The 24,778-nt window shown below is 38.2% G+C and overlaps 1 protein-coding gene across 4 annotated transcripts in view; it reads left to right on the top strand.

Annotated features, from left to right (window-relative positions):
* Nucleotides 1-24,245, top strand: part of LOC136848636 (protein bric-a-brac 1-like) — a 534,479-nt gene extending 510,234 nt beyond the window's left edge. For all 4 annotated transcript variants that reach the window (XM_067121036.1, XM_067121037.1, XM_067121038.1 and 1 more), the window contains 4 exons: nt 17,824-17,993; nt 18,667-18,903; nt 19,732-19,767; nt 20,180-24,245. In XM_067121036.1, the coding sequence (XP_066977137.1) occupies nt 17,824-17,993; nt 18,667-18,903; nt 19,732-19,767; nt 20,180-21,874 (2,138 nt within the window). In that variant the 3' untranslated portion in view covers nt 21,875-24,245. The remainder of the gene's footprint in view (nt 1-17,823; nt 17,994-18,666; nt 18,904-19,731; nt 19,768-20,179) is intronic.
* Nucleotides 24,246-24,778: the final 533 nt, after the last annotated feature.

The following is a 24,778-nucleotide window of genomic DNA, read 5'->3' on the forward strand; positions in this document are numbered from 1 at the left end:
CGTTTCCTTACTGAGAGATTTCTCGGTACTTTTCCTCATCCCCCCCTCCCCTCCCTTTCCTCCCCTCCACTTGCCCCCTTCAAAGGGGCAACCACCGTTAACATAACAATAACCGAAGCAGTAGCGCCTTGTTAATAATAAACTGGGACAAAACCTTGGGCGGTGGAGACTTATTGACGAAAAGGTTCTTTGACTTCACCGCCCCTCCTGTTTCCCCCTTTCATGCTCCCCCTTTTCCATTCCCTCCCCCCAACCCCTCCCCCCATCCCCATTTCTTCCTCCTCCTGTTTCCCATCTACCTCTCCTCTCGACTCCCCATGTTTTCCTCAACTCCCTCTGCTATAACCCTTCTCCATCTCCGTTCCATCCCCGCTACTATCAGTATCCCCCAATACCTGCTCTAACCCCCTCCCCCCCCTGCACCCTCGTAAGGAACAGTATTATTTTTTTTTATTCTATTTTCCCCCTAAAGGCTGAGGAACCCATTTCATAGTAATAGGTGAAACTTGGCTAATAGGAGATGGCTATTAAATGTTGATTGTTCATCTACATAAGTATTAAAGGATCGCATTTCCCTGAGCTCTTCAATGGGTGTGAATGGGAAGTTTTTTATTTTTTTTTTCGGGTGTACCTGTGCCGTCAATGGAAAAGAGAGAGAGGTAGGTTCTTACGCCCGCGTAAAGTGAGCTGCTTACGCCGTCATGCCTTGAACTCTTCTTTAACGTTATACGCCCCTTGGTGCATGCATACCTGTAAACGTGTTCGGATATTGGTATACGGTGTCCTTGGCCCTACTACTTGCGACGCTAGTTTTGTATATAAATATAGAAACTATATATTTCTTCAGTTCACTCACACGCTAGTTTTGTGTTTAAAAATTGGAATTATATATTTCTCCAGTTCACTCTCACGCTAGTTCTGTATATAAAAATAGGAATTATATATTTCTTCAGTTCACTCACACGATAGTTATTTCTATAGAAATAGGAATTATATTATATCTTCATTTCACACACACACACACACACACACACACTCAAATATACTCACGAGAGAACGTTTTGTGGCAAGTTAATTTTTCATGAATGGTATTTGGACATCAGGGCTGATCTGTGTGTGTGTGTGTGTGTGTGCGTTCGTTTGTATAAGAGAGCCTTAGGCACTGATGAATACGTAATTATTGTGTGTGATTATTTATTATGTATGGCGTGCGTAGGGAAACGACTAATGCGTTTGTTTCTCTTCGGCTGTCTTTGTTTGTTGCATGTGCAGCGAAACAACAGACGTTTGTGTGTCCTAATTGCTGGTGGTGATTGGCAATCTGTGGAGGAGATTTATTTAGTGATAAAAATGCGGTTTTTTTTTCCTTGTCAGCTAGCTGGCCATTTTCTAAACTGCTAATATTTTCGCATATTTCTTCAACTATAATGTTTTTATTTACGATAGATTTGTCCTTGTCTTGCAGGTGCATGTAATTCATTTTTTTTTTCTTGAATGTCATGATTTTAGTAATATTTTTTTTAACGTGTCTCTTTATTTTGTACGTAATTCTTTTCTTTTCCTCATGAGAACATCCATGCCGTTATAATATTTTCATATATCCCTCTTCCCTTTATTTTATTTCTCTATGCAAGTTGGTTATTTAATGGGAGGTGGGGGAAGGGGAGCCAACGGCTGTATATAATTTTTATATAGCAATCACAGGTAATAGTAATGATTGTCTGTGCGCAGGTGAATGTGATATATTATTTTTAGCCCTTTTGTTTTGTTGATCCTGAGGGGGTAGATGGTCGCTTGACACGCACTGCAAGAACTGAGTGTGGAGGGAGGAACCAGAAGGTCATTCTCTTTTTTTTCTCTCTCTCTCTTTTCTTTTTTTTTCTTTTTTTTTTTGCGTGTGTGTGTTTGTCAGATTGCTCAGACTTTTTCATTTTACTGTTGCTCTTGTTTTCGTTTTATAACTATTTTTTATTGTTTCTATAGTTATTTTTATTGTTTTTTGTAGTTATTTTTTTCATAGTTATTTGTTATTCCTGTTATATTTATTTTTATTCCTCCGATATTTCAAGTCTCGGTTTTCGTGCACTTAAACCAAATAAATTGTTCATCGTATTTCATTGACATCTAAGTCGCGTTAATATTGCACTTGCTGTTGTTTGGGATTTTATTTGTTTTCATTTATTTGGTTAAGTTTTCTTTGCAATAATACCAGTATTGGAAGTAATACTAGTTGTAGTGGTACTACAAAAGTTTTCCAACAGGTTGTATAGACATTTTTCGTTTTACTCTAATTAATAAGGTTTCTGGTTGAATTTGCCTTTTGTTTTCATAATTGCGTGACTACATTACTTTGTATTAGTAGTGACAATAAATACTTTTGTTTACCAGATTACCTAGACAACTTGCTTCTTGTATAACTATATTTATTTTATGTTATTCATAATCCTAACTTAATTTGGATTTTTTTCGGATTCATTTCCTCGTAATAGTAACAGGAATAAACAGTAACTTAAAAAAAAATAAAGAAAAAAATAATTCCGATGGAGTAAATCATTTCCCCGAGACTTGGGTGATAGGCGGACGCTCTGCCTACATACATACGTGGGTCCAGTAATTGCTAATAGCCAACATAAATAAGTAATGTATGTAATGTCGGTGTTTGGGAATATTCATCACTAGGAACAGCCCATCCTAATTTGCTAACCCCATCCTCCCTCTTCCTCCTCCTCCTCCTCCTCCTCCTCCTCCTCCTCCTCCTCCTCCTCCTCCTCCTCCTCCTCCTCCTCCTCCTCTCGGCCAAGAACCCCATAACGTGCCCTTTACAACGTGAGCACATACGTACGAACACACATACCTACTCCCCCAAATTTCCTTCCCTCTCCATTTCAGTCTATAGCTCTCTCTCTCTCTCTCTCTCTCTCTCTCTCTCTCTCTCTCATACGTTACTTTTCTCCATTTCCTCTTGATATTTATTGATGTTACCTTGGTAAGTTCCTGAGTCATTGTTTGATATATTGCCATGTCCTTCCTAAATAGACGATATTTTTTTATAAATTGTTCAGCGGACGGATGTTATTATATATATATTTTATGAATTCAATTTATCAAGTGCATTTTATGTTACTTTCATTCACAACATCATTTCCACCGCAATGACATCCATCATAATCATTGCAAGGCGTTTTGCCCTCAACTCCTAAGTGGATGGATGTCGCTGTCTGCTTTGTTATCTTCAGTTTATTGTTTAGCCCATTTTTTGGGGGGGGATGTTTTCATTCATCATCACCACCATCACTACTACGGTCCTCGACACCACCATGATCCTCACCACTACCACTACGATCCTCATCACCACATGTTTTGCTATCTTCAATTTTTTTGTTTAGCCCATTTTTTGGGGGGGGGGATGTTTTCATTCTTCACCACCATCACCACTACGATCTTCATCACCATCTACTTTGTTATCTTTAATTTACTGTTTAGCCCATTTTTGGGGGACGTTTTCTTCATCATCACCACTACGATCCTCATCACCATCTGTTTTTTTATTTTTAATTTATTGTTTAGCCCATTTTTGGGGGGATTTTTTTCATTCATCACCACCATCACCACTACGATCCTCATCACCACTACTGTCTTCATCACCGTCTGTTTTGTTATCTTTAATTTATTGTTTAGCCCATTTTGGGGGGGGGAGATGTTTTCATTCATCATCACCATCACCACTACGATTCTCACCATCACCACTACGATCCTCATCACCATCTGTTTTGTTATCTTTAATTTATTGTTTAGCCCAATTTTGGGGGGATGTTTTTATTCATCAGTACATCACCACTACGATCCTCACCATCACCACTGCGATCCTCATCACCATCTGTTTTGTTGTCTTTAATTTATTGTTTAGCCCATTTGTGGGGGATGTTTTCCTTTAATTTATTGTTTAGCCCATTTTTGGGGGATGTTTTCATTCATCACCACCACACCATCACCACTAGGATCCTCATCACCATCCTGGCGCGGGGAGTTTTTCCATCAAACGTCGGTCCGAATCTGGGTGTGCGCGGCATTGTTCTTCGCCCCGACAGACATTCGTCATCGTATGATAGAGACAAAAGCTCATTGTTATGTTCGGGGAGAAAAATACTAATATCCCAATTAATGTTTGTAAAAGAAGAGAAATTCATACTGTCACGGTTGAAATACGTTTAATTATTTCCATGTGGAGAGAGAGAGAGAGAACAAAAAATTGTTAGCGAGATTCCGTCCCGACGGTTTACTTCCCCCCCTTTACCCCTTCCTCCTCCCCATCCCCCATTCCTCCTCTCCCATCTCATCAAATTAAGAATTAGGGAGTTGAGAAGGACTTGGCGAATTTAACGCGTCTGTAACGGGAAAAGAAAATAGTGAAAGTCTTTTGTGTGCAGCATTTTTGTATGTGTTACACCTGGACGTTTTATATATATGCATAGACAGCTCTCGATCACAACCATTGTTTGTAAAAAAAAGGCTGGGGGCTGGCAACTTCATCCCAAAAACGATGAAGGTGCAAGTGGATGTGGAGTTTTGACCCACCAGGAGTGCTTGCAAATCGTGTACCTAATTCACTGCTGAGGCCAAAGGAGGTACGATGGGATTTACCCGAAAATCGAACCTGGGGACCTCCTTTTGTCAGCTGAGCGTGTGTATGTGTGTGTGTGTATATATATGTGTATATATATATATATATATAAATATATATGTGTGTGTGTGTGTGTGTGTGTGTGTGTGTGTGTATGTGTGCAAATACAAGCATTCGTCTGCGTGTTTCGTCACTTGTACTCATAAACATTGCTCTAGTTGATAATGTAAGTTCATGTTTAGAGTATAAATGTATAGAAAGAAACAGAGATGCAGCAGCAGTAGTGTCAATATTAAAAAAAAACAGAGAGTAATATACTGTATGAATGTAGAGAGAGAGAGAGAGAGAGAGAGAGAGAGACGGAGGGAGCGAGAGTTGGGCCGAAGATATTGGCGTGTAACCCGACGCTTACTTTTATTGCAGCTACTTCATCTTCAACTGGCGTCTTTGATTACCGGACAAGGGTAACCCGTCTTAAATTCACGAGCAAGGACAAATAATTGTCCTCATAATCATCATCTTAATGCTGCGAAGTGACCCTTTATTTGAGCACTAGATTAGTGGGAGAGATTGTTGTTCGTTCTTTCTATATCCCCCTGCAAGGTATGGGCAGAGCGACTGAGCTGCTATATTCTTAGGATAACTTTAAAAAATTTGATCCGGAATTCTTGAAAATCTACTGCAATACATCATCCTGAGAGAGAGAGAGAGAGAGAGAGAGAGAGAGAGAGAGAGAGAGAGAGAGTAGTATCTCATATAACTAGTATTTTTTTTTTCCTTTTTACTACCTCACAGACCCCATTAAGAATCCCACACATTCTCACATTTTAATGCCCCCTACCCCCACATTATTCCACCCGGTCTCTTTAAGACGAACACCCCTCCCCCCTTCCCCTCAGCGTATCCTTTGGGAGGGGACGCCCCTCCTACCCTCCCCTCGAAACACTACAATAGGCACCCATTTAAAAATTTAACGAATGAAAAACTTATTCGATTGTTTTTCCGCGCGAGGCGAAAAAAGAAGTGCATTTAGAATAGTGAATTATTCGGTGCTCCTCAACTCACAAGTAAGTTTGCCTAATTGTGAATGCATGTACACTTGATGTTCATTAATGTGATTTTAATGGACTGAGATTACAAAGTAGACTATGCGTGTGAGCGTGTGTGTGTGTGTGTGTATGTGTGTGTGTGTGTGAGCTCGCGCGCGCGCTCATGCCTACGTATAAGTATTTCTCTGTCCTTTAAATCGTGAACTTTGCATTCGAACTCCAATGAATTTTATATATAAAATGATGTAGATAAATATCCACTGGCTGACCTCAATATCTTAAGTCCGATGTAGGTTTAACCTTTGTTCTGGAAGCTTACGTATGTGTTTATGTATGCTGGATGGATTTAAATATCCTGCGATTTAAGGTTTAACCTTTGTTCTGGAAGCTTATGTATGTTTATATACATGTATGTATGTATGTATGTAAATATCCGGAGATTTAATGCAGTTTGAAATCGGGGCTGGTGATGAAAATGTCAAACAGTTTGGTCGGATGCAAAATCGTGATCTTGTTAATATATAATGTTTGTAATGAGGCAAGATAGTTTTAAAAAGTTCTTCTTGCCATTTCATAATTAACGCTTGTGGGGGCCACACACACACACACACACACACAGTTGAATGAGAGGATGAAAACCTGAATCGGATGTTTTAATTTTTCATGGTGACTTCAAGCTTGATTCCTGGAAACTTGTTTTTGTCGACTTATTCATGAATAAGGTCTTGTTTTTTCTCTCTCTGAAGCTTATTCTATGTAAATTGATAATAAGATTTGTGTTTGATCCCTCACACTTCGTAAAGGGAACAGTTGTTTACTCTTTGTTTATATGGGATAAAGTTTATTTATTTATTAGATATAATTACTTTGATTTTTATTGATGATTTCAAAGCTGTTTCATTTTTTCGTCGATTTTTTTTTATTTTGTTGCCTTTTTTGTATTGTGTTTACAATCTCAAATAGAAGACGAAAGCATTGTCGCTACGCGGCATTGTTCGTGTGCGTGTGTATGCATATGAATATTATGTATATGTTATTTCGTCTTATTCATTTCTTTTTCGTTGCTATTTTTTTTTTTTTGTTTACAATCTCGAATGGAAGACGAAAGCGCTGTCGCTACACGGCAGTGTTCGTGTGCGTGTATATATGTATGTATATGTATATGAATATAATATATATATATATATATATATATATATATATATATATATATATATATATATATATATATACACATTTATGTGTGTATGAAAGACGCACATAAACCCGAAAAAGGAAAGACGAACGATGCTGGCTGTATCTCAGGCCTGATCTGTCATATCTCACCGTTGGTCGTCTTTTCTGCCGTTCGCCATTCGCGAATCTAAAACATTTCCTTTAAACTTTCTGGGTTGAAATTACTTTTGCATCGTATTGTCAAGAAAGCCGAGGCTGCGTCTGTCAGAAATATTTTATGATGATGTTTTCATATTCCGCTCACAATTTGTTCTTTTAAAAATAGCTTGTTGTGTATTGTGTTTCTCCCCACCCCCCCGCCCCCCGCGAATAAATTTGGGAACGTGCGTGATTTCTGTGCTGGATTTTTATATTTTTATTACATTCTTCTTCTTTTTTTTTAATTGTGTCATTATTTCTTTGCTATTATCGGGTTTCCATATTCCCTTTTTAAGTATACTTTTTTTAAAAATATTTCGTTGATATCTTAGCAGATTGGTTTATTATTTCAATTTTTATCGGCTATGCATGCGTTGTATGGGACCTAATTATGTATATCCGGTTGAATAAGGCTGGCTTTTATTCATATATACGTAATCTGTCATAAATGATTTACTTCCGGTCTATTGTGAATGAAAGTCTTATTATTCAGATGTTATTGTGTACATTAATCGTTAATCATTAATCATTCATAGCCTCGTTATACTTCTGAATGTTGTTAAGTGCGGCAATTCTTTTTCTATCCTCTATTGTCATTTATTTCCGTTCTTCGTTTCCTCTTCGTCCTCTCGAAGTCCGTCCCTTATTCGTTTCTTTAATTTTTCATTATTGCCTTTTATTTGTGTCATCCATATTTCTTTGCAATGATTTACTCATATGTATATATATATTATTAGAGTGTATCTGATATTTATATTTCAACCATATTCCTTCTCCTCAGGTTATCAGCAAGAATTTCCTAATGAAGTTGCTAGCCTATGCCTTATAATGTGGTTCTAATTCCACAATTAGCTGTAGGTCCCGTTGCTAGGTAACCAATTGGTTCTTAACCACGTAAAATAAATCTAATCCTTAGGGCCAGCCCTGGGAGAGCTGTTAATCAGCTCGGTGGTCTGGTTAAACTAAGGCATACTTAACTTAGCTGCAATCCACCGCAGTTGGATAACTACCATGTACATAATTCACCGGTTAGGTCAACAAGGGTACAACGGATGTTACAAGAAATTGTTATGAGTCATTTCACGCCCCTGGGATCGACCTCGGGGTCTCTTGACTGTCGAGGCGAGGTTGATGGTTTAATTTGTGATCTTTGTGATGAAATGTACACTATATATAATATATATATATACAGTATATATGCAGTATATGGTGATTGTAATCACTTTTATGATATATATATATATATATATATATATATATATATATATATATATATATATATAATCAGAAAGCTACAAACGTCCTTTAATATCGTAGAGTGAATTGGATATTAAAGGACGTTTGTAGCTTTCTGATTGTATATGAATCACGGTGATGTGATAAATAGTCATATATATATATATATATATATATATATTTATACAGTATATATATGTATATGTATACATATATATATATATATAAATATGTATATATATATATATATATATATATATATATAAATATGTATATATATGCTGTATATATATATTACCTGGAGCATTTTTACTCCGCTCGGTAAATTGACATTTATCTCTAACCAGAGGTTCCTGCTCTCTCTCTCTCTCTCTCTCTCTCTCTCTCTCTCTCTCTCTCTCTCTCTCTCTCTCTCTCTCTCTCTCTCTCTGTATGTGTGTGTGAGTGTGTGTGAAGCATCTCCCCCACCTCGAGTTTAGCTCACTTCAGTCACATCCTTTTCGTTTTATGAAAACCGTGCTCAGAAGAGGAGGAAAAAATGAGAGAGGGAAAAAAAAAATCCTTATTTTCTGGTTCACGCTTGTTATGCGTTTGACATAAATAGGTCATGGTAAGAATTGGCCAAGGGTCGAGTGAATGATCTTACACTTAGGTAAACTCTCTCTCTCTCTCTCTCTCTCTCTCTCTCTCTCTCTCTCTCTCCTCATTCCCATAACAACTGATTCCAACCCTTATCCTCCGTCGTTCCCTTGTCACTCCCTCCCCTCCCCACCCTCTTTCATTCTCCCCCCACCACCCCCACCTCTTTCATTCTCCCCCACCCACCCCGCCCTTCTCCCGTCTTCCCCCTGCATAAGCCTTGAGTTGTATTTGTATATATGTATATTGTTATATATTGTTATTCTCCCGGTCGTTATATTAAATTAGGACGTGCCGTACAGCGCTTAGGCAGAACCTCAGAAATACAACATAGACTCCCACTGGAGATATTTTGTTCATTCTTTATCGTATTTTGTGTCCGTTTGTATAATGTTAATAAGGGTATTATAGTGAATTTTTTTTCTTTCTAAAATCTGGTATTGATTTTCTGTCTTCCTTCTTTCTTCGAAAGGAGAATGATAGAGTTTTGTATCATTTTCTTTATCGAGGTTTATATGCGTATACTCTCTATGGAGGTTGATGCTATGATGAAACTGTATCCTTATGTATATTTATTTTTCTTTTCTCTCTTTCTTTCTTTCTTTCTCTCTTTCTTTCCTTCTTTAACCGAGAGCGAAATTTTGACAAGAACCGGAGTTAAAAATTGGAATGTGAAATAAATTTTTTTTCCCACTTATTGAATTGGTCGACCTGAATTTCTTGCCGGGATGACTATAATATTATAGAGTCATTGCGGCGGAGAGAGAGAGAGAGAGAGAGAGAGAGAGAGAGAGAGAGAGAGAGAGAGAGAGAGAGAGAGAGAGAGAGAGAGGTTCAAGTTGGGTATTGCTTTGCGTTTCCTGATTTACCGTTTACTTTCAATGATTCCGTTTTTCTGGTTCTCGATGAACCATCACTATTGTAACGCCATTTTGCAACAGAACCAAAACATTAAGTTGAATAAGCTTTGGATTTTAAATACATTTTTATGAAGTGGAGATGTTTTGTGAACGCAAGTGCTAAAAACCACATGTTTTTAGTTTTCGTCTTATAATGTTTGTGACATTAACACGGATATGGTCGGCTATATCTCAGGGAGATGTTATACACGTTATTTGCCCTTAAGTGTTCTGTATTTACTGTATTTGCGTTGGCATTTGGGTGTCTTCCGTGTACTGTTGCCTTGTATATTTGAAACGGCAGCTTTATTTTATGATGTTACAATTTCTGACATGAAATTATATTCAAGTAGGCATACAGTTTCTGACGATGTTAATCTCGAAAGAGTGTGGAGAATTGCTCTCTCTCTCTCTCTCTCTCTCTCTCTCTCTCTCTCTCTCTCTCTCTCTCTCTCTCTCTCTCTCTCTCTCTCTAGTGATCAGTGAATGAACAACGCCATCGCCAATTGCATGGATTTTAGAGTATTATCATAATGTTGCAGTTATTCTGAATATGCTGATAATAACTTAAGTAAGATTTCTAATAAAGCTGCATAACGTTATATCGAGCTTAAAGATTTCAGCCCGTAGTATATCATCAAATTTTCTGTACAATAGCTGTGACCTACCGTAGTCGACTAACCACCAGATTCATATTTCGCTGCTTAATCAACGTAAAAATAGGAATTTTAACCGAACGTGCCTAAAGCGTTCCTTATCGCCCAGTCATCGTATCCGGGGTCATATAGGACAACTCCTAGGATATTTTTTATATAAAAGTGATCGGGATTTACGTAATGATATAATTAGTTTCCGGGAGCTGTTTTGGACTTGCAGTCAGTCATCTCGTGGCCATCTTATAGTTATTCCCTCCCATTACGGTACCTGTTATTCTTTTCCCTCCTTGTCCCCCTTCCGTCTTCCCTCCCCTCCCACGCTTCCCATCCATCCAGAAAGCCAATGAGAGATTGATGGATGGATGGATGACTTTCAGCTCCACCGTATAATCGTAATGTCTCTTCCACAACTAAGTGTGGCGGCGCGGCCGGACAGAAACACACAAAGTTGCTTAATTTTTTCTTCTTTCAGAGAATGCGGCCAATTGTGATTTAATGCTTGGTTGATTGATCTCCTAATGGAAGGAAAGTACAAGGGAGGGGGAAGAGGGAGTTAAGAAAGAGGGGAAGGGGGAGGGGGTATATGTTCTCAGACGATCGTTTTGTCCCTCCATACCTCCTCCCTCCCTCCTCCCCACCGTCCAATGAGGACGGTTATTCACTCACGGCAATCTACTGATGGATGTCGGTGATGTCTGTCAACGCATGGATTGCCACAACAAACCGTCCCAATTACAAATGCATCCCTGAATGTGTATGTGGGCGTTTAAGCACGCCCGCGGAGAGAAAGAGAGAGAGAAGGAGAGGGAGAGAATTTATTCATCTATACATCATTATGGAATCACGGCTTACAAGCGCATGAAAGCAAAATTATTTTCCAGGCTCCTTGGAGCAAAGATGTATGCGATCGTGAGATTGTTTCACTAATCTTCATTTGATTTCCGGGCTCTTGCGAAGAAGCCCTATCGAGGCAGCCTTCCTGTTGGTTGAGGAAGAGAGAGAGAGAGAGAGAGAGAGAGAGAGAGAGAGAGAAAAGAGGAAGGGAGTAAGCGAAGGAGGAGAGAAGGAAGTGGTGGTGGTGGTGTCAGGGAAGGTTTTGGAGGGGCTGGGGTGTGAGTCCCCTCCTCCCTTCCCTGTCCCTTCCTCCCTCCCTCTCCCCCCTCCCCCGACTGTAGAACAATAAGAGAAGTAATTTATATCAGTCAGAAGAGAATACGATGATGAAGTGAGGCGCGCCATGACGCAGCAGTGCGCGGGAAAACCACCCCTGGAATTGCATTAGCGATTCTATTTTGTTTTGTCGATCGCCCCCATTCATCCTCCCAACGAAACGACGGCCACGCTGTTTATAATTCGCCTTATTATTCCTATTCTATGTTATCTCCGGCCATGAAATGAAGATTTCTCTCTCTCTCTCTCTCTCTCTCTCTCTCTCTCTCTCTCCATTGTGTATCTAATTCTGAATTACTCTTGAATGGCTGAATAAAGTCTTTAACGAGATTAGAATAACAGTGTCTCACGCACCGACAGACTCACACACACACACTCACAAAACGACCTCTCTCTCTCTCTCTCTCTCTCTCTCTCTCTCTCTCTCTCTCTCTCTCTCTCTATTCAGGTCAAAAGAATGAAATGTATTCCAATAATATAATAGCAATATGCTAATTACAGCTTTGACATTTTCTCCCTTTTCATATGGTAACTTTGAATGACCGGCAGGTAAGGTTTTATCAAAATTATAAGAATGGAGGAGGAGGAGGAGGAGGAGGAGACTGGCTGGGATTCAAGGGTAGGTTCAGGGCCCCTTAAATGGGATAAAGGAGTAATATTCATGAGTATAATACCTGTCCTTTTCTCTCTCTCTCTCTCTCTCTCTCTCTCTCTCTCTCTCTCTCTCTCTCCTGTCAGTCTGTACATCACGCGTGCAGACACACACACATACACACACTCCATTATCTCTGACTGCCATGACAATGCGCATAACTCTGTTGGGATAATTTGAATAAATGTCAAGGGCTATTATTTTGACCGCGGAAAAGGGCCAGCAATTTTAATATACGCATATTCAGCAAAATGTCGTGAATAGTATGATGTCTTTGTAAAGGCAATGAGAAGGAAGGAAGGAAGGAAAGGAAAAAAAAAGGGGGGGGGACTGAGGCAGGATATGATTCACAAGGCAAAGAATAGATATTAGAATTCTTTAATCAAGCTTCCATCTCAATTCCTCTTTTTTTTTCCTTCAACATCTCCTGCCATGAGCAAATTGACCGAATCGTGTTCTTGTGTGGGATTTTGGCTATTGTCAAGGGATATGTGTTGCGGTGGAGTGAGTGGTTGTTTTTGGGGGCCAGGTAATGGAATTGGTAAATTATAACAAAAGAAATAAAAAAAAAATGATCAGGTAAGGATTTGAATCATTTTGGTAACCCCTGCAATTTTCCCTTTTCGTATTCCTTTATTTTGTCTTAATATTTTCTAGAAGCCGCCCAACCGTCCGTTTCAAAAACTTTATGAATTTTTAACATAACATCAGGTAAAGCTTTATTTAGTTATCTGGTTTTGTTCCATTAAACCACATCTGTATATGTAGAAATGGTTCGTTGAACAGGTAAAGGGGAAATCTCCGGTGATCTTATAAAAGTCTGGGTGTACTCATTTCTATTTGGTTACATGTAATATTCCTTTTAATAATAATACGTGGTTAGTATGTGCTTCGCGCAAATACACATTTAAAAGTGTGTATTTGTGGATTTTAAGCCCATATCCGAAAGCCATCATCTTCGCTCCTTTAGTAATCAGTTTTCGGCGCAATAGGCTCTTCTCTTGTTATAGTTATGATATGAATTGATTAAGTTATAACAACCTTATAGAATACCTGTATGTTTTGGGGATTAACGTGTGTTTATGAATATTTATTATATATTTTACTGAGTCTTAGAAAAAAAATTTTAATAATTCTCTAATACCATTACTCGAGTGAATCACCGCCATTGTGTTATCAGATCCATCGTCATTGTCCACTTCTTTTTCTTAACCCTCGGAGAAAATGATTATTTCGTTCTCATTGTGCATAAATTAATTGTCTCGACAACAAAAGGGCTGAAATTTAGAGTGGGGAGCCGTGTTCCCTCGAAGCTTTTTCATTCCCAATTAGCGGATTTTCTTTACCTTCTTTTTTTCACATCGTCGAGAAGCGTTTAGTTACGATAAAAGATGGACGGCGCGAATATCCTTCTTCTCTTGTGTCTACTCGTGAAGAAGAAGAAGAAGGAGAAGACGATGATGCATATTCCGAGAATTAACTTTGCGTTTTATGAATGCGATTTTGACATTTCTTTTGCATCGGGAGAGATGCTTTTCAGGAGCTCGCTCGGGAAAGCTACTGTGGATTTGAATTTAGCATTTTCATACACTTGACTTTGAACCTACAGCCATGATTTTCACTGAGCAGAAGAGCTTAATGTAATATCAGAGAGAGAGAGAGAGAGAGAGAGAGAGAGAGAGAGAGAGAGAGAGAGAGAGAGAGAGAGAGAGAGAGAGAGAGGCTTCTAGAGTGTCGTTGTAGTCATGAAAGGTCACCTAAAAAAAATTTTTCTGTAATTCACCTAAGGATTCGGTATCTCATTCAGGTCCGTTCCCTGAACCGCGTGTGTGTTTCTCTCTCTCTCTCTCTCTCTCTCTCTCTCTCTCTCTCTCTCCTTATCTCATATTCTGTCTCCTCCTCCTCCTCCTCCTCCTCCTCCTCCTCCTCCTCTTCCCCTCTAAGTGTACCTGCCTTATTTCCATGCGCCTCCTCCTTCGATCACCGCTCCATCACCGCCAATCAAACCTAGTTATCTCTAGAGCATTGAGCGCGCACGAGCGCACACGCTCAAATATTTATTTTCTTAGGTACATGCGTGACGTCTGAGCGAGAGAACCGAAGTAAGAGTTTATTCGGCGTTTTATTTTGAATGTTATTTCGAAGGAAGAGATGTTTGTCATTTTGATGATTTACAGTATATTATAACAGTTTTGTTTACTTGTAAAAAAATAATAGTAATAGATGCAACAGCGGTAAATATTATAGTATTAGCCATTGTACACTTGGGGAATATCTGCTTAAATCATTGTAACTGTAGCAGAAGGTGTGGGAGGGGAAGGTTCTTTTCATAAGATGATTTGTAGAGCATTTGTTCAGATTAACCGATATTTATAGAAAATTTAATGGGAAAAATTTGTTTTAAAAGTCCTGGAGTATCTCCTACTTTATAAGAGAGAGAGAGAGAGAGAGAGAGAGAGAGAGAGAGAGAGAGAGAGAGATTGGGCCATCAGCCACAACAATAGACTGGTAATTCAAGTAGAGTAATTTCACGCAGTTCGCCCACATGCTTGATTCTTCTCTTCCATAATAGAGAGAGAAAGTCTGATTTAAGCCGTATGCATAATGGGTCGAGCTAGGATGGCATCCATCACCATCTCATTCGGACGTGAAATTATTCTAAATGTTTGCTTGGCAGAAGAAGATTGGAAGTCGATCCAGTGTACAGAAGAAGAAGAAGAAAAGTACCCCCTCCCCTTCCCCTTGCATGAAACCACACCCCATCCCTCCCACCCTTCCTACCCCACCCCCTCAACAACCTTTTCCTCAGCCATCCACGGCGGGGAAAATAATTCTGTGATTATCTGTCTGTCGGAAAGATTTGAATGGCGAATCACCATGACAATTTAATCTCTGCCATGGGAGGTTTTGCAGATGTTACCTAATTATTTCAAACTAATTGTTTTATGAAGTGCAAGCCGTGATCTTTGCAATTTAGGGTTGGTAAATGACGCCATTGCAAATAGCTTTTTAGAACTGTTCAAGTGTCCGAAGCCTTATGAACCAGAATGTATGAGTCGCATAGTCTTTCTTTGTTCGTGAAATGATGAGATATTTTTCCTATGAATGGCCATTAAGCAAATGGAAGTGATTTATGTTCAAAACAGTTGTAATCTTGAACTCGAATATTATTTCTTTAGGTCACTTAGATTCATTGTCATGTTTTCTTTGGAAAATCACAGGTTTATATGTGTAAATCCAAATAAACCCGGAAAATTTCTTCTTAAATAAATTACCATAGAGTTACGTTGTATTTAATTTTTAAAATATTCTCCCGCAGCTTTTACAATGTTCATAATGGAGGGTAATTTAGAATAAGTTTTCTTAACATTGTAAAGAAAATCTCTCAAGAGAGAGAGAGAGAGAGAGAGAGAGAGAGAGAGAGAGAGAGAGAGAGAGAGAGAATTGTATACACATGCACGATTCTCTTTTTTTTCATATCTAAATGTAAGACTAAATTGTAATTTACTGCAAGTGAGCTCACAGATATCTGCGCTGTCCCATCTCCACGTTAGGTTAAATTTGCATATTTTTCATATAATGCAGATTTTAGATCATATTTCCGTCATATTCGATATATGACGGGTATGGAAAAATGCTTCAGAAATGCAATTGGAATTGTGTAGTAGAGTATACGAGCCTAATATATATCTTGCGTTGTTATATGAAAGGCTTGATTGAATTTTTTTTTTTTTTTAGAGGGTCCTCTCGAGTCGTATTCATGTATAGGGGAAAGGAACACGTTGAGTTAGGTTTTTACTTTTATTATTTACATGTGTACCATAACAGACATACAAGCTGTTGACTGAGAAAGATTAGCTTCTATTTGTGTAAATTTTGTATACAGGCGTTTGTGGTTCTGACGATTTTTGTATAAATATATATATATATTTTTTGTTATACTTAGTCATTGTTATACTAACTAATTTGGGTCATTGTTATACTAACTAACCTATCCTGCTTTCCTATATACGGAGATTTCATAAAATTTATTAGAATGGGCTGCCTCTCTTATTTGGTGTTTATAGAAAAGTATCCTGGAATTTTCGAAAAGTATCCTGGAAATTGCGAAAAAAAAAGTTTGTCTAATTATAGCCAGGCGATAAATTTTAGGTAACAACGTTAACAAAAGCCTAAGAATAATGATAAGAAATAAGAGCCTTGTTGAAATTTATCTGTCGTGCAAGAAAGGTGGTCAACACTTTTTATCGATTTTTTTTTTTTTTTTACCTCTTTCATGATTCGGGCAGTCGCTGAAAAATTCACTTTTCAATCAGTCTCTCGGTGAGTTACAATACTTGGCTCAGAATTTATCTGTGGGATTAAGTTCATCAGACGAGTTTGAGTTTATTTTTTCTCTCTTTTTGTGCTAGATATGATATCTTATTTCACACACACACACACACACTTACACAGACCACTTATTTTATTATATGCACTTCATAATGCTATTATGTGTTGCGTTCTCTCCTGAATTCTGCCTTTAATTTGAGAATCTGAAATAATGATTTGTTCCGTTAGAAAATTGAATAACCGGAATGTTCTGCAGATTTTGAGATCTTAAAAAGGTTACCTATATTTAGATGGAAATTCTGATTTTGAAAATTTAACGGAAATTCAATGATAAAATCCCCCAGCAAGTTAGGAAGAGGATAATGTTAAGTTGGAAAACAAGTTTTATATTTCCATCTTGTTCCTCAGGCTTCTTCCTTTCGACCATGTTAAGTCTCTCTCTCTCTCTCTCTCTCTCTCTCTCTCTCTCTCTCTCTCTCTCTCTCTCTCTCTCTCTCTCTCTCTCTCTCTCTCTCGTATCAACCTTTGTCTGTGGTCAGATGAAAAAGTAGGAGAATCATAATTAAGGAAAAGAAAAAATATCGGTGGGTTGTGGTCACCATGTGATGTCTTTCCCGATCCAAAATATGACGACGGTCTTTCCCGTTGAGAGTCTTTCCAGCTGTTTCATTTTAAGGGGAGCAACGTATTAATTGTTGTCAAATGTCATCATGAAATGGTTATAAGGGCTTCCCTTGAGCAGCTGTCTGTTCTCTCATTCCTGACTCCTGGAGATTTTTCTGGGGTATGTGTGTATATATATATATATATATATATATATATATATATATATATATATATTGTTTGGGGGTATCATCCTCGGCGGTTTAAGTATGAATGGGGCGTCGTATTTTTGTTTTATGTAGTTACCCTGATATGGGGAGAAAAATTCGAGAAGTTAAGAGGATATTGTGGTTAATAAATACAACTGTACTTACTTATCTGGTGAAAAGTGACCAGTAGATTCAGTATGTATATATATATACATATATATATATATATATATATATATATATATATATATATATATATATATATATATATATATATATATATATATATATATATATAATTTGCATGTCCAACAAAATATCTTACTGCTGAAATTTTGCATAAGGTGACATCACTGAACATGTCTTCTTTCTCTGTGTTTCAGATTCGTACCAGGCCCAAGTGCAAGCTGCCTGGCAGAAGAGTTGGAACCAGACGCAGTCGCTGCTGCAAAATTTGAGGTTTCGAGAACGCGGGCCGCTGAAGTCCTGGCGGCCCGAGACTATGGCCGAGGCCATACACGCAGTCCTCAAGGAAGGACTCTCATTGTCACAGGTAGGCGCGAGAGAGAGAGAGAGAGAGAGAGAGAGAGAGAGAGAGAGAGAGAGAGAGAGAGAGAGAGAGCGAATTCTTGTGGAGGATGGAAAACTGTTAAGTAGAGAGAGAGAATTCTTCTTCTGAAGGGTGGAAAGAGAGAGAATTCTTCTGGAGGATGGAAAACTGGGAAGTAGAGAGAGAGAGAGAGAGTTCTTCTTCTGAAGGATGGAAAACTGGAAAGCATAGAGAGAGAGAGAGAGAGAGAGAGATGTGGTATGGGGGAAGAAGGCTGTTGATGATTTTGCTGATTTAATAATGTTTTACCTCCCATCTGATGTGAATTGATGTGGTTTTACTTGAGCACAAACCTAACCTCTGCAGTTACATCTTATCTTTTAAGTGTATCTGTGCAAAAAAAAGAATTCGACGTAAGGATTGATGACAGTAGATGATACAGTTAATTGAAGTTAGACGTTTGTCCGAAACAAAGGAAAAACTGTGATGTAGGATTTAATGTTTTTAATTTTATGAAATGTATTAAAACACTTTGTCATTGAATATTTTTACTAACACAGCTTCCTTTAAATACCTTGTTAAAACACTTTCCACTGAAAATCTTTATTAAAACATCACACAAATCACTTGTTTACTGTGTGAATGTCTTTATTAAAACATCTTCGCCATTTTGCAGGCTGCTAGGAAATACGACATCCCATACCCGACTTTCGTCCTGTACGCCAACCGCGTGCACAACCTCTTGGGTCCCTCGCAGGAACCGGGCGATCTGAGACCGAAAGGCCGCGGGAGGCCACAGAGGATCCTCTTAGGATCGTGGCCGGAGGAACAAATCAAAGGAGTCATTCGCGCCGTCGTCTTCAGGGACACCTCTGTGTTCAAGGACGAGCATAAGGTGGGCGCCAAACCGAAGGTATCTATAGTCTGTGTTTTTTTTACTCTTCCTCGATAAGGCATCTCTCATCATCCTCATCTTCACCGCGAAAGGGGTCGCCATTCTGTCTAGGATTCCGTTCTTACTATTCAATTATTGTTTGGTTTTCATCAGTAATTCATGTCAGTGATTATCGAATCCGGTAGGAGTTTTACCAGTTTCGAATTGGCTGTATTATATATATATATATATGTATATATATATATATATATATATATATATATATATATATATATATATATATATATATATATATATATATATATATATCTTTCACATTAGAATCCTGTAGGTACTGTTGGGAATAAATAGCTCTTTTCGTTCAGCAAAAAGACAGTGTACGCAATAGTATTTTTTTTTTTTATAAATGTTCAGTGTTAATTTTGAATTATTTACTGTTCGTTTCACCTAAGCTTGCAAATCTTTTTTTTTTTTCATTGTAATCATTCTTATAGATTTATGTAGAGTACTTCACTTTATTTCACCCAATCCTCACACTTCAGATCCCATGTACATCATGCATGAAATAAGGAATTAGTCTTTAAGTGTTCACTTTTGACTCCCTTGATATCACAGTTTTAATGTATTAGATCTTAATATATGTTTTATATGCATATATAATTTACATATATATGTGAATGTTCTCATCACCATTTTGGCACTTTTTTAATCTTGATATATCTTCACTTAAATGTATACTATATATCTTAACAACCTGTAGAATTTAACCACTCAAGTTATAATGAATCTTGGTATTTCCTGGTTGTAGAATTTTGTTCAATGTATGTTTCTTTGCATTCTTTTTAGGAGAACAAACATCCACCGACTCCCAAGTTGCACCGGGTTAGTATTTGCATGCGTACTCTTTCTACGGATTTGACATTGTTTGTACTGTAGATATATAGTGCAGAATATCACTTGAAATATTTGTGTTCTGTAAAGGTAAAAGAATTAGACTTGGTTTCAGTTAAGAACCTAAAAGTCATGTTGACGACCCTGCCTTGGTCTTTTCGTAAATTTAAATTGTTAACCAAGGCTTGCAGTTTGTAATAAAACTAGTTATATTTACATAAGTCAACACAGAATCTGTGATATTTTCAAGCTCTCAGAATGAACTAGTCAAAATTTTAGTAATATCTTTTAGTGATTTCATATTTCTTTTAAAAGCTTAGAGAGTACCATGTTCTTAATAATTTTAACAAATGTTTTCTCTTGTGCTTTCATTAAATTCTAATTCATGTACCCTTTTTTCCAGGATGATCCAGCTGGTCAGCTTTTGAGACCCAATGGCCCTGCTATGCCTGGCAACCCTGGAATTCTGCCTCTTCTGCCTCCAGGCACACCTGACAATGGCAGCTTCTCCACAGCTCCGAGTACCCCTGCACCTACTACCCCAGCACCAAACACCCCTGCCCCAAGTACCCCAGCTTCCAGTACTCCAGCTCCCAATACTCCTGCGCCTAATACACCTGTCCCTAGTATCCAAGGACCAGGGACATCTGCACCTACTACCCCTATCCCAAATACCTCAGGACCAAATACTCCAACATCATCTGCACCTGTGGCTGCTCCCTTGACTCCATCAGCACCAACTCCTACTCCATCTACTCCAGCTCCTTCAACTACACCTGCACCATCTACTCCTCTTCCTATTCCTTCTACATCACCGACTGCATTGACGCCAGTATCTCAGCCACTGACCACCCCACCGACCCCAGGAACTACAGCAACTCCAGGAAATACAGCAGCTTCAAATTCTGGCAGTCAAGTAGCCAGTCCGGCTTCTAATGATTCTCGAAATGGAAATAACTCTGCAGTGAGCTGTGCTTCTCCATCATCAAGCAGCGCTAATGGTGCTGCCAGCCTTCAGACTCCAACATTAGTATCAAGCTCTAAGTCATCACCAGTTTTTAGCACTGCTAATACATCTGCTAACAATAACAGCAATATGAACTATTCTAGTAGTGGGGCTATGTCTGCTGAAAGTCCCAAACAGCAGATTTCAGCATCTCAACAACAACAGCAGCAGCAACAGCAACAACAGCAGCAACAACAACAACAACAGCAGCAGCAGCAGCAGCAGATGCAAAAGCAGCAAGAACTTCAGCAGCAGCAGCAACGTCAACAACAGCAACAACAACAACAACAGCAACAGCAACAGCAACAGCAACAACAGTATGCACTTCAGCAACAAATGCAGTATCAGCAGCAGCAGGCAAAAGTCCAGCAGTTACAGCCACCTGCTCAGCGCCTGCCACAAGCACCTCATCTACAAATGCAGCAACAGCTACAGCAGCTTCAACAACCTCTTCATCCACAGCGCCATCAGTTGCCACATCATCAGCAGTCTCTCCCACAGCAGAAGCAGATTCCACCTCGAGTGCCACTGCAGAGTCAGCAGCAGCAGCAGCCACAGCGTCATTCTCAGGCTCCTCAAAATCATCATCGTCAAGCACAGTCCAATCAGATTGGAGGGTTACTGCCTACGGGATTGCCCCCATCATTAGCTACTTCTTTAAATTCCCCTGTTCATCTAGCTCGACTATTTGGAGACACAAGTGTCCCACATCCTTTTTCTGGTCACCAGTCCCAGCATCCTCAGGCCCCAATTAGTCCTTTCCACCCGGGTTTTCCCAGGCATCCTCACCCTTCAGCAGCCATGCAAGTGTTAAGTGCTATGAACAACTTAAGCCCTCACGGATCTCGAATGAATTCTGAAGAACCGGAGCCGTCTCCTGAAGCCATTTTATTTAGTAAAATAACAAATCCACTTGGTAATCAAGGCCACAGCAGTGGTGAGAATAATGCAAGGCCAAGTCCAGCACATAATCAATTTGAAAACCACGGAGACTCCGCCTCGAGTCTCTCAGGATTAGTTGAGCGTGCGTCAATGATATATCGCGATGGTCTTGATGCTATCAAGTCTGAACCAGAACCTATTTTAAATTAGGCTGAATTTTCATTGGTCCCAGAAAGCAGGTTAATGAGATATGCTGACAGACAATACACAGATCTGATTCTGTGAGTTTAAACATTTCCAAGTTAACTGTTGTGTAACGTGAACCTTGCGAGTGTTACAGTATACTTATATATATGTATATATTTATACTGTATGTAATATTATGTATAGGGACCATACTCTTTATGGAACATTTTGCACTTTTTTTTCTAAACATGTACATAACTTATATTAGAAATGTAGCTTTGCATCACCTTTTGTCCATTTCTTTTGGGCATTACCTCAAAGTGAAACTCACTCATCTGCAATGTCACTGTACAAACTGGACATGCCAATATTCCCTTTGTGTAAATAGTTATTGTGATGTGTATGTACCTCATTGTGTCACCCAAGCACCCTTCAGTCACAACCTGAAGAAAGGAATTGTATACCTTCCACAAAAGGTATTATTATTGCTTTACTTGTTAGTTCATAGATAAGGTAAAAAAAATAGACCACGGTATAGCACTTGGTGAAATAGTATTCATTTATTTTGTGAAACCGAAAATATCTTTGCCTTACCCTTAAAATGTACAGAAATGGCAAAGTAGGCTAGGCCCCCTACATAATCCCAGTGTTGAGTCACTTCTGTATCCCAAAACTTTACCTTCTTGTATACCATTGCATGTGAAGGTGTAAGGTATTCTTACCAGGAAGGAGATGCAGTACTACTGATATGATTTCATGTCTAGGTAGTGAGAAACAAAGTGGGTTTTATACCAAATGCTGTAAGGATTTTCGAATCTTGTGGTAGCAAGTGTGTTGTATTATCTAATGTAGTACATTTCATTAGCGGTATTAAATCACAGTACTCTGATTTAAGCATGAAGGGTAATTTATATTTCATTGTTATTGATACTTGTTGATTATGTAGGTGAAGTCCTGTATTTAGTTTCTAATTATTGATCTAAGATTTGTTGTTCTTAATTTCCAATTGACTTATCATAATTATATACAATTATATAACCAAAGTATACATGATAGGCTAAGGATATTTTAATACTTAAAGAATTAAGATGTGCCCATACAATTAAGAAAGTGAAATGTTGCACCAGTCAGTGTTCCTTGCTACTCTGCTTCGCCCTCTGTTAGTTTCATGTACCGAGGACTGCCAAGTGATGGAACTAATTGGAGAGTAGAGAGATCCGTGTTTCAACACTGAATGACTGAATCTTAGAGTAGATGTTACCAGTATATTATGAATTAAAAAAAAAAATTAATAAATATAGCAGCAGAGAGTCTGGCTCGGAAACACGTTTTGGTGTTTTTCCTCCTATCTTTTCATTCTCTCTGCTTATTTTTATACTTCTGTGAACATTTTTTTATTTAGGAATTTTTTTTCTCATACCGTTACGGTTCCCGAGAACTCTGGGAGACATCTCTGTACTTCTTGATTCCTGAAACTACTACATTCCCGTTCAGATTTTCTGCTGCATGTATACCAATATCTTAATCTAGGTTTTATGTTTTATTATAGAGCACTAAATATGCATTTCTGTAAGTATGATAACTTTATGCTGTTATTTATGTTAGTGATATCCCATAATCCTCCCACAACCCTCAGGCTGCTATTGGAATTTTTTTCTTTTTTTTTTTAATATCAATAATTTGCATAGTACAGTTAGCAAAAATTCCATATAAGGTTTGATAGAGTATAATTATGATTGCAGACTTTTAACTAGGTCTCACATGTGTAGGGCTTAGTCTTTTAACATTTTTGGAATTGTCCCACACAAAAGGAAACACTGATTTTCATTATAAAAAAAATGATGTAGGAAATGAAAGAAGATAATAGTAGTCTGACTAGATAATCAGAATAATAATGATAATAGTTGGCCATTTGTATATATAACACTTCAGTGAAATTTTTTTGGCCATGTGACAGGAAAGGCCACACGGCTCCGTCACTCGTGGATGACAATGTGTGTGTGTGTACGATGTATGTATGTGCATGTATAGTAGCTTGACTGTGGTGCCTCAGAGTATATCACTGCTGGGCACTGTAACTTGTCATCCAGCTCCATGTATTACTGCTGTATGCATGTTTTGTTGGTATTTGTATTGTGGTTGGTAAATATAGCTTGTCAGATCACAAATCTGCTTCAGAAAATGTAATACTGTAATTAAAAAAGTATATATCTTTAAATCATCCCTCAAATCTCTCAACCCCCAAAAAAAAAAAATTCAATTTAAAAGTGGTTCTTGCCTGTATTTGTGAAATCCATGTAGACAAGATAGACCAACTGGTAGGTTATATTTTGGCCCCTGTGCCATAGGGAGGGAAGCGCCTGTAGATGCTCTAAATAAATAAATGCTATCTCGACTAAAATTTTATTTGAATCCTTCATTTAGTTATAGTATTCTATATTTGTAAGAAAGCAACTTAGCAAGGCACAACTGAAAGTTGAAATATTGTTAATTTACCATTGACAAGTAAAAGAGTTTGGAATAAAATTTTTATAAGGAGAGCAGAATTTCTACGAGTGATGACACTAAATATATATATATATATATATATATATATATATATATATATATATATATATATATATATATATATGCTGTACATAACTCGCTTCAGTTATTTTCGTTTCTTTTTTTGGGGTCTAGGATAACTAAGGACAACGGGTTACCCTTCCCACCAAGGTGTTAGAAGTGAAGAGACCTTTGGATTCACATATAGTAATTAGGGATTTTGACTAGCCATAAAGTTTATCCTTTAGAGTAGGTGAAGGAGGAGAAAATAGTTACTTTCAAACCATGTGCACATTCACGTAGTAGGTATATCCCTCTGTGCACGTTTCGTAGAGTGAATTTCAGTTGCGTCTCTTGCCACCAGGTGGAGGAGTTTGCTTA

This window comes from Macrobrachium rosenbergii, chromosome 19, assembly GCF_040412425.1.
Source record: "Macrobrachium rosenbergii isolate ZJJX-2024 chromosome 19, ASM4041242v1, whole genome shotgun sequence".
NCBI lineage: Eukaryota > Metazoa > Arthropoda > Malacostraca > Decapoda > Palaemonidae > Macrobrachium > Macrobrachium rosenbergii.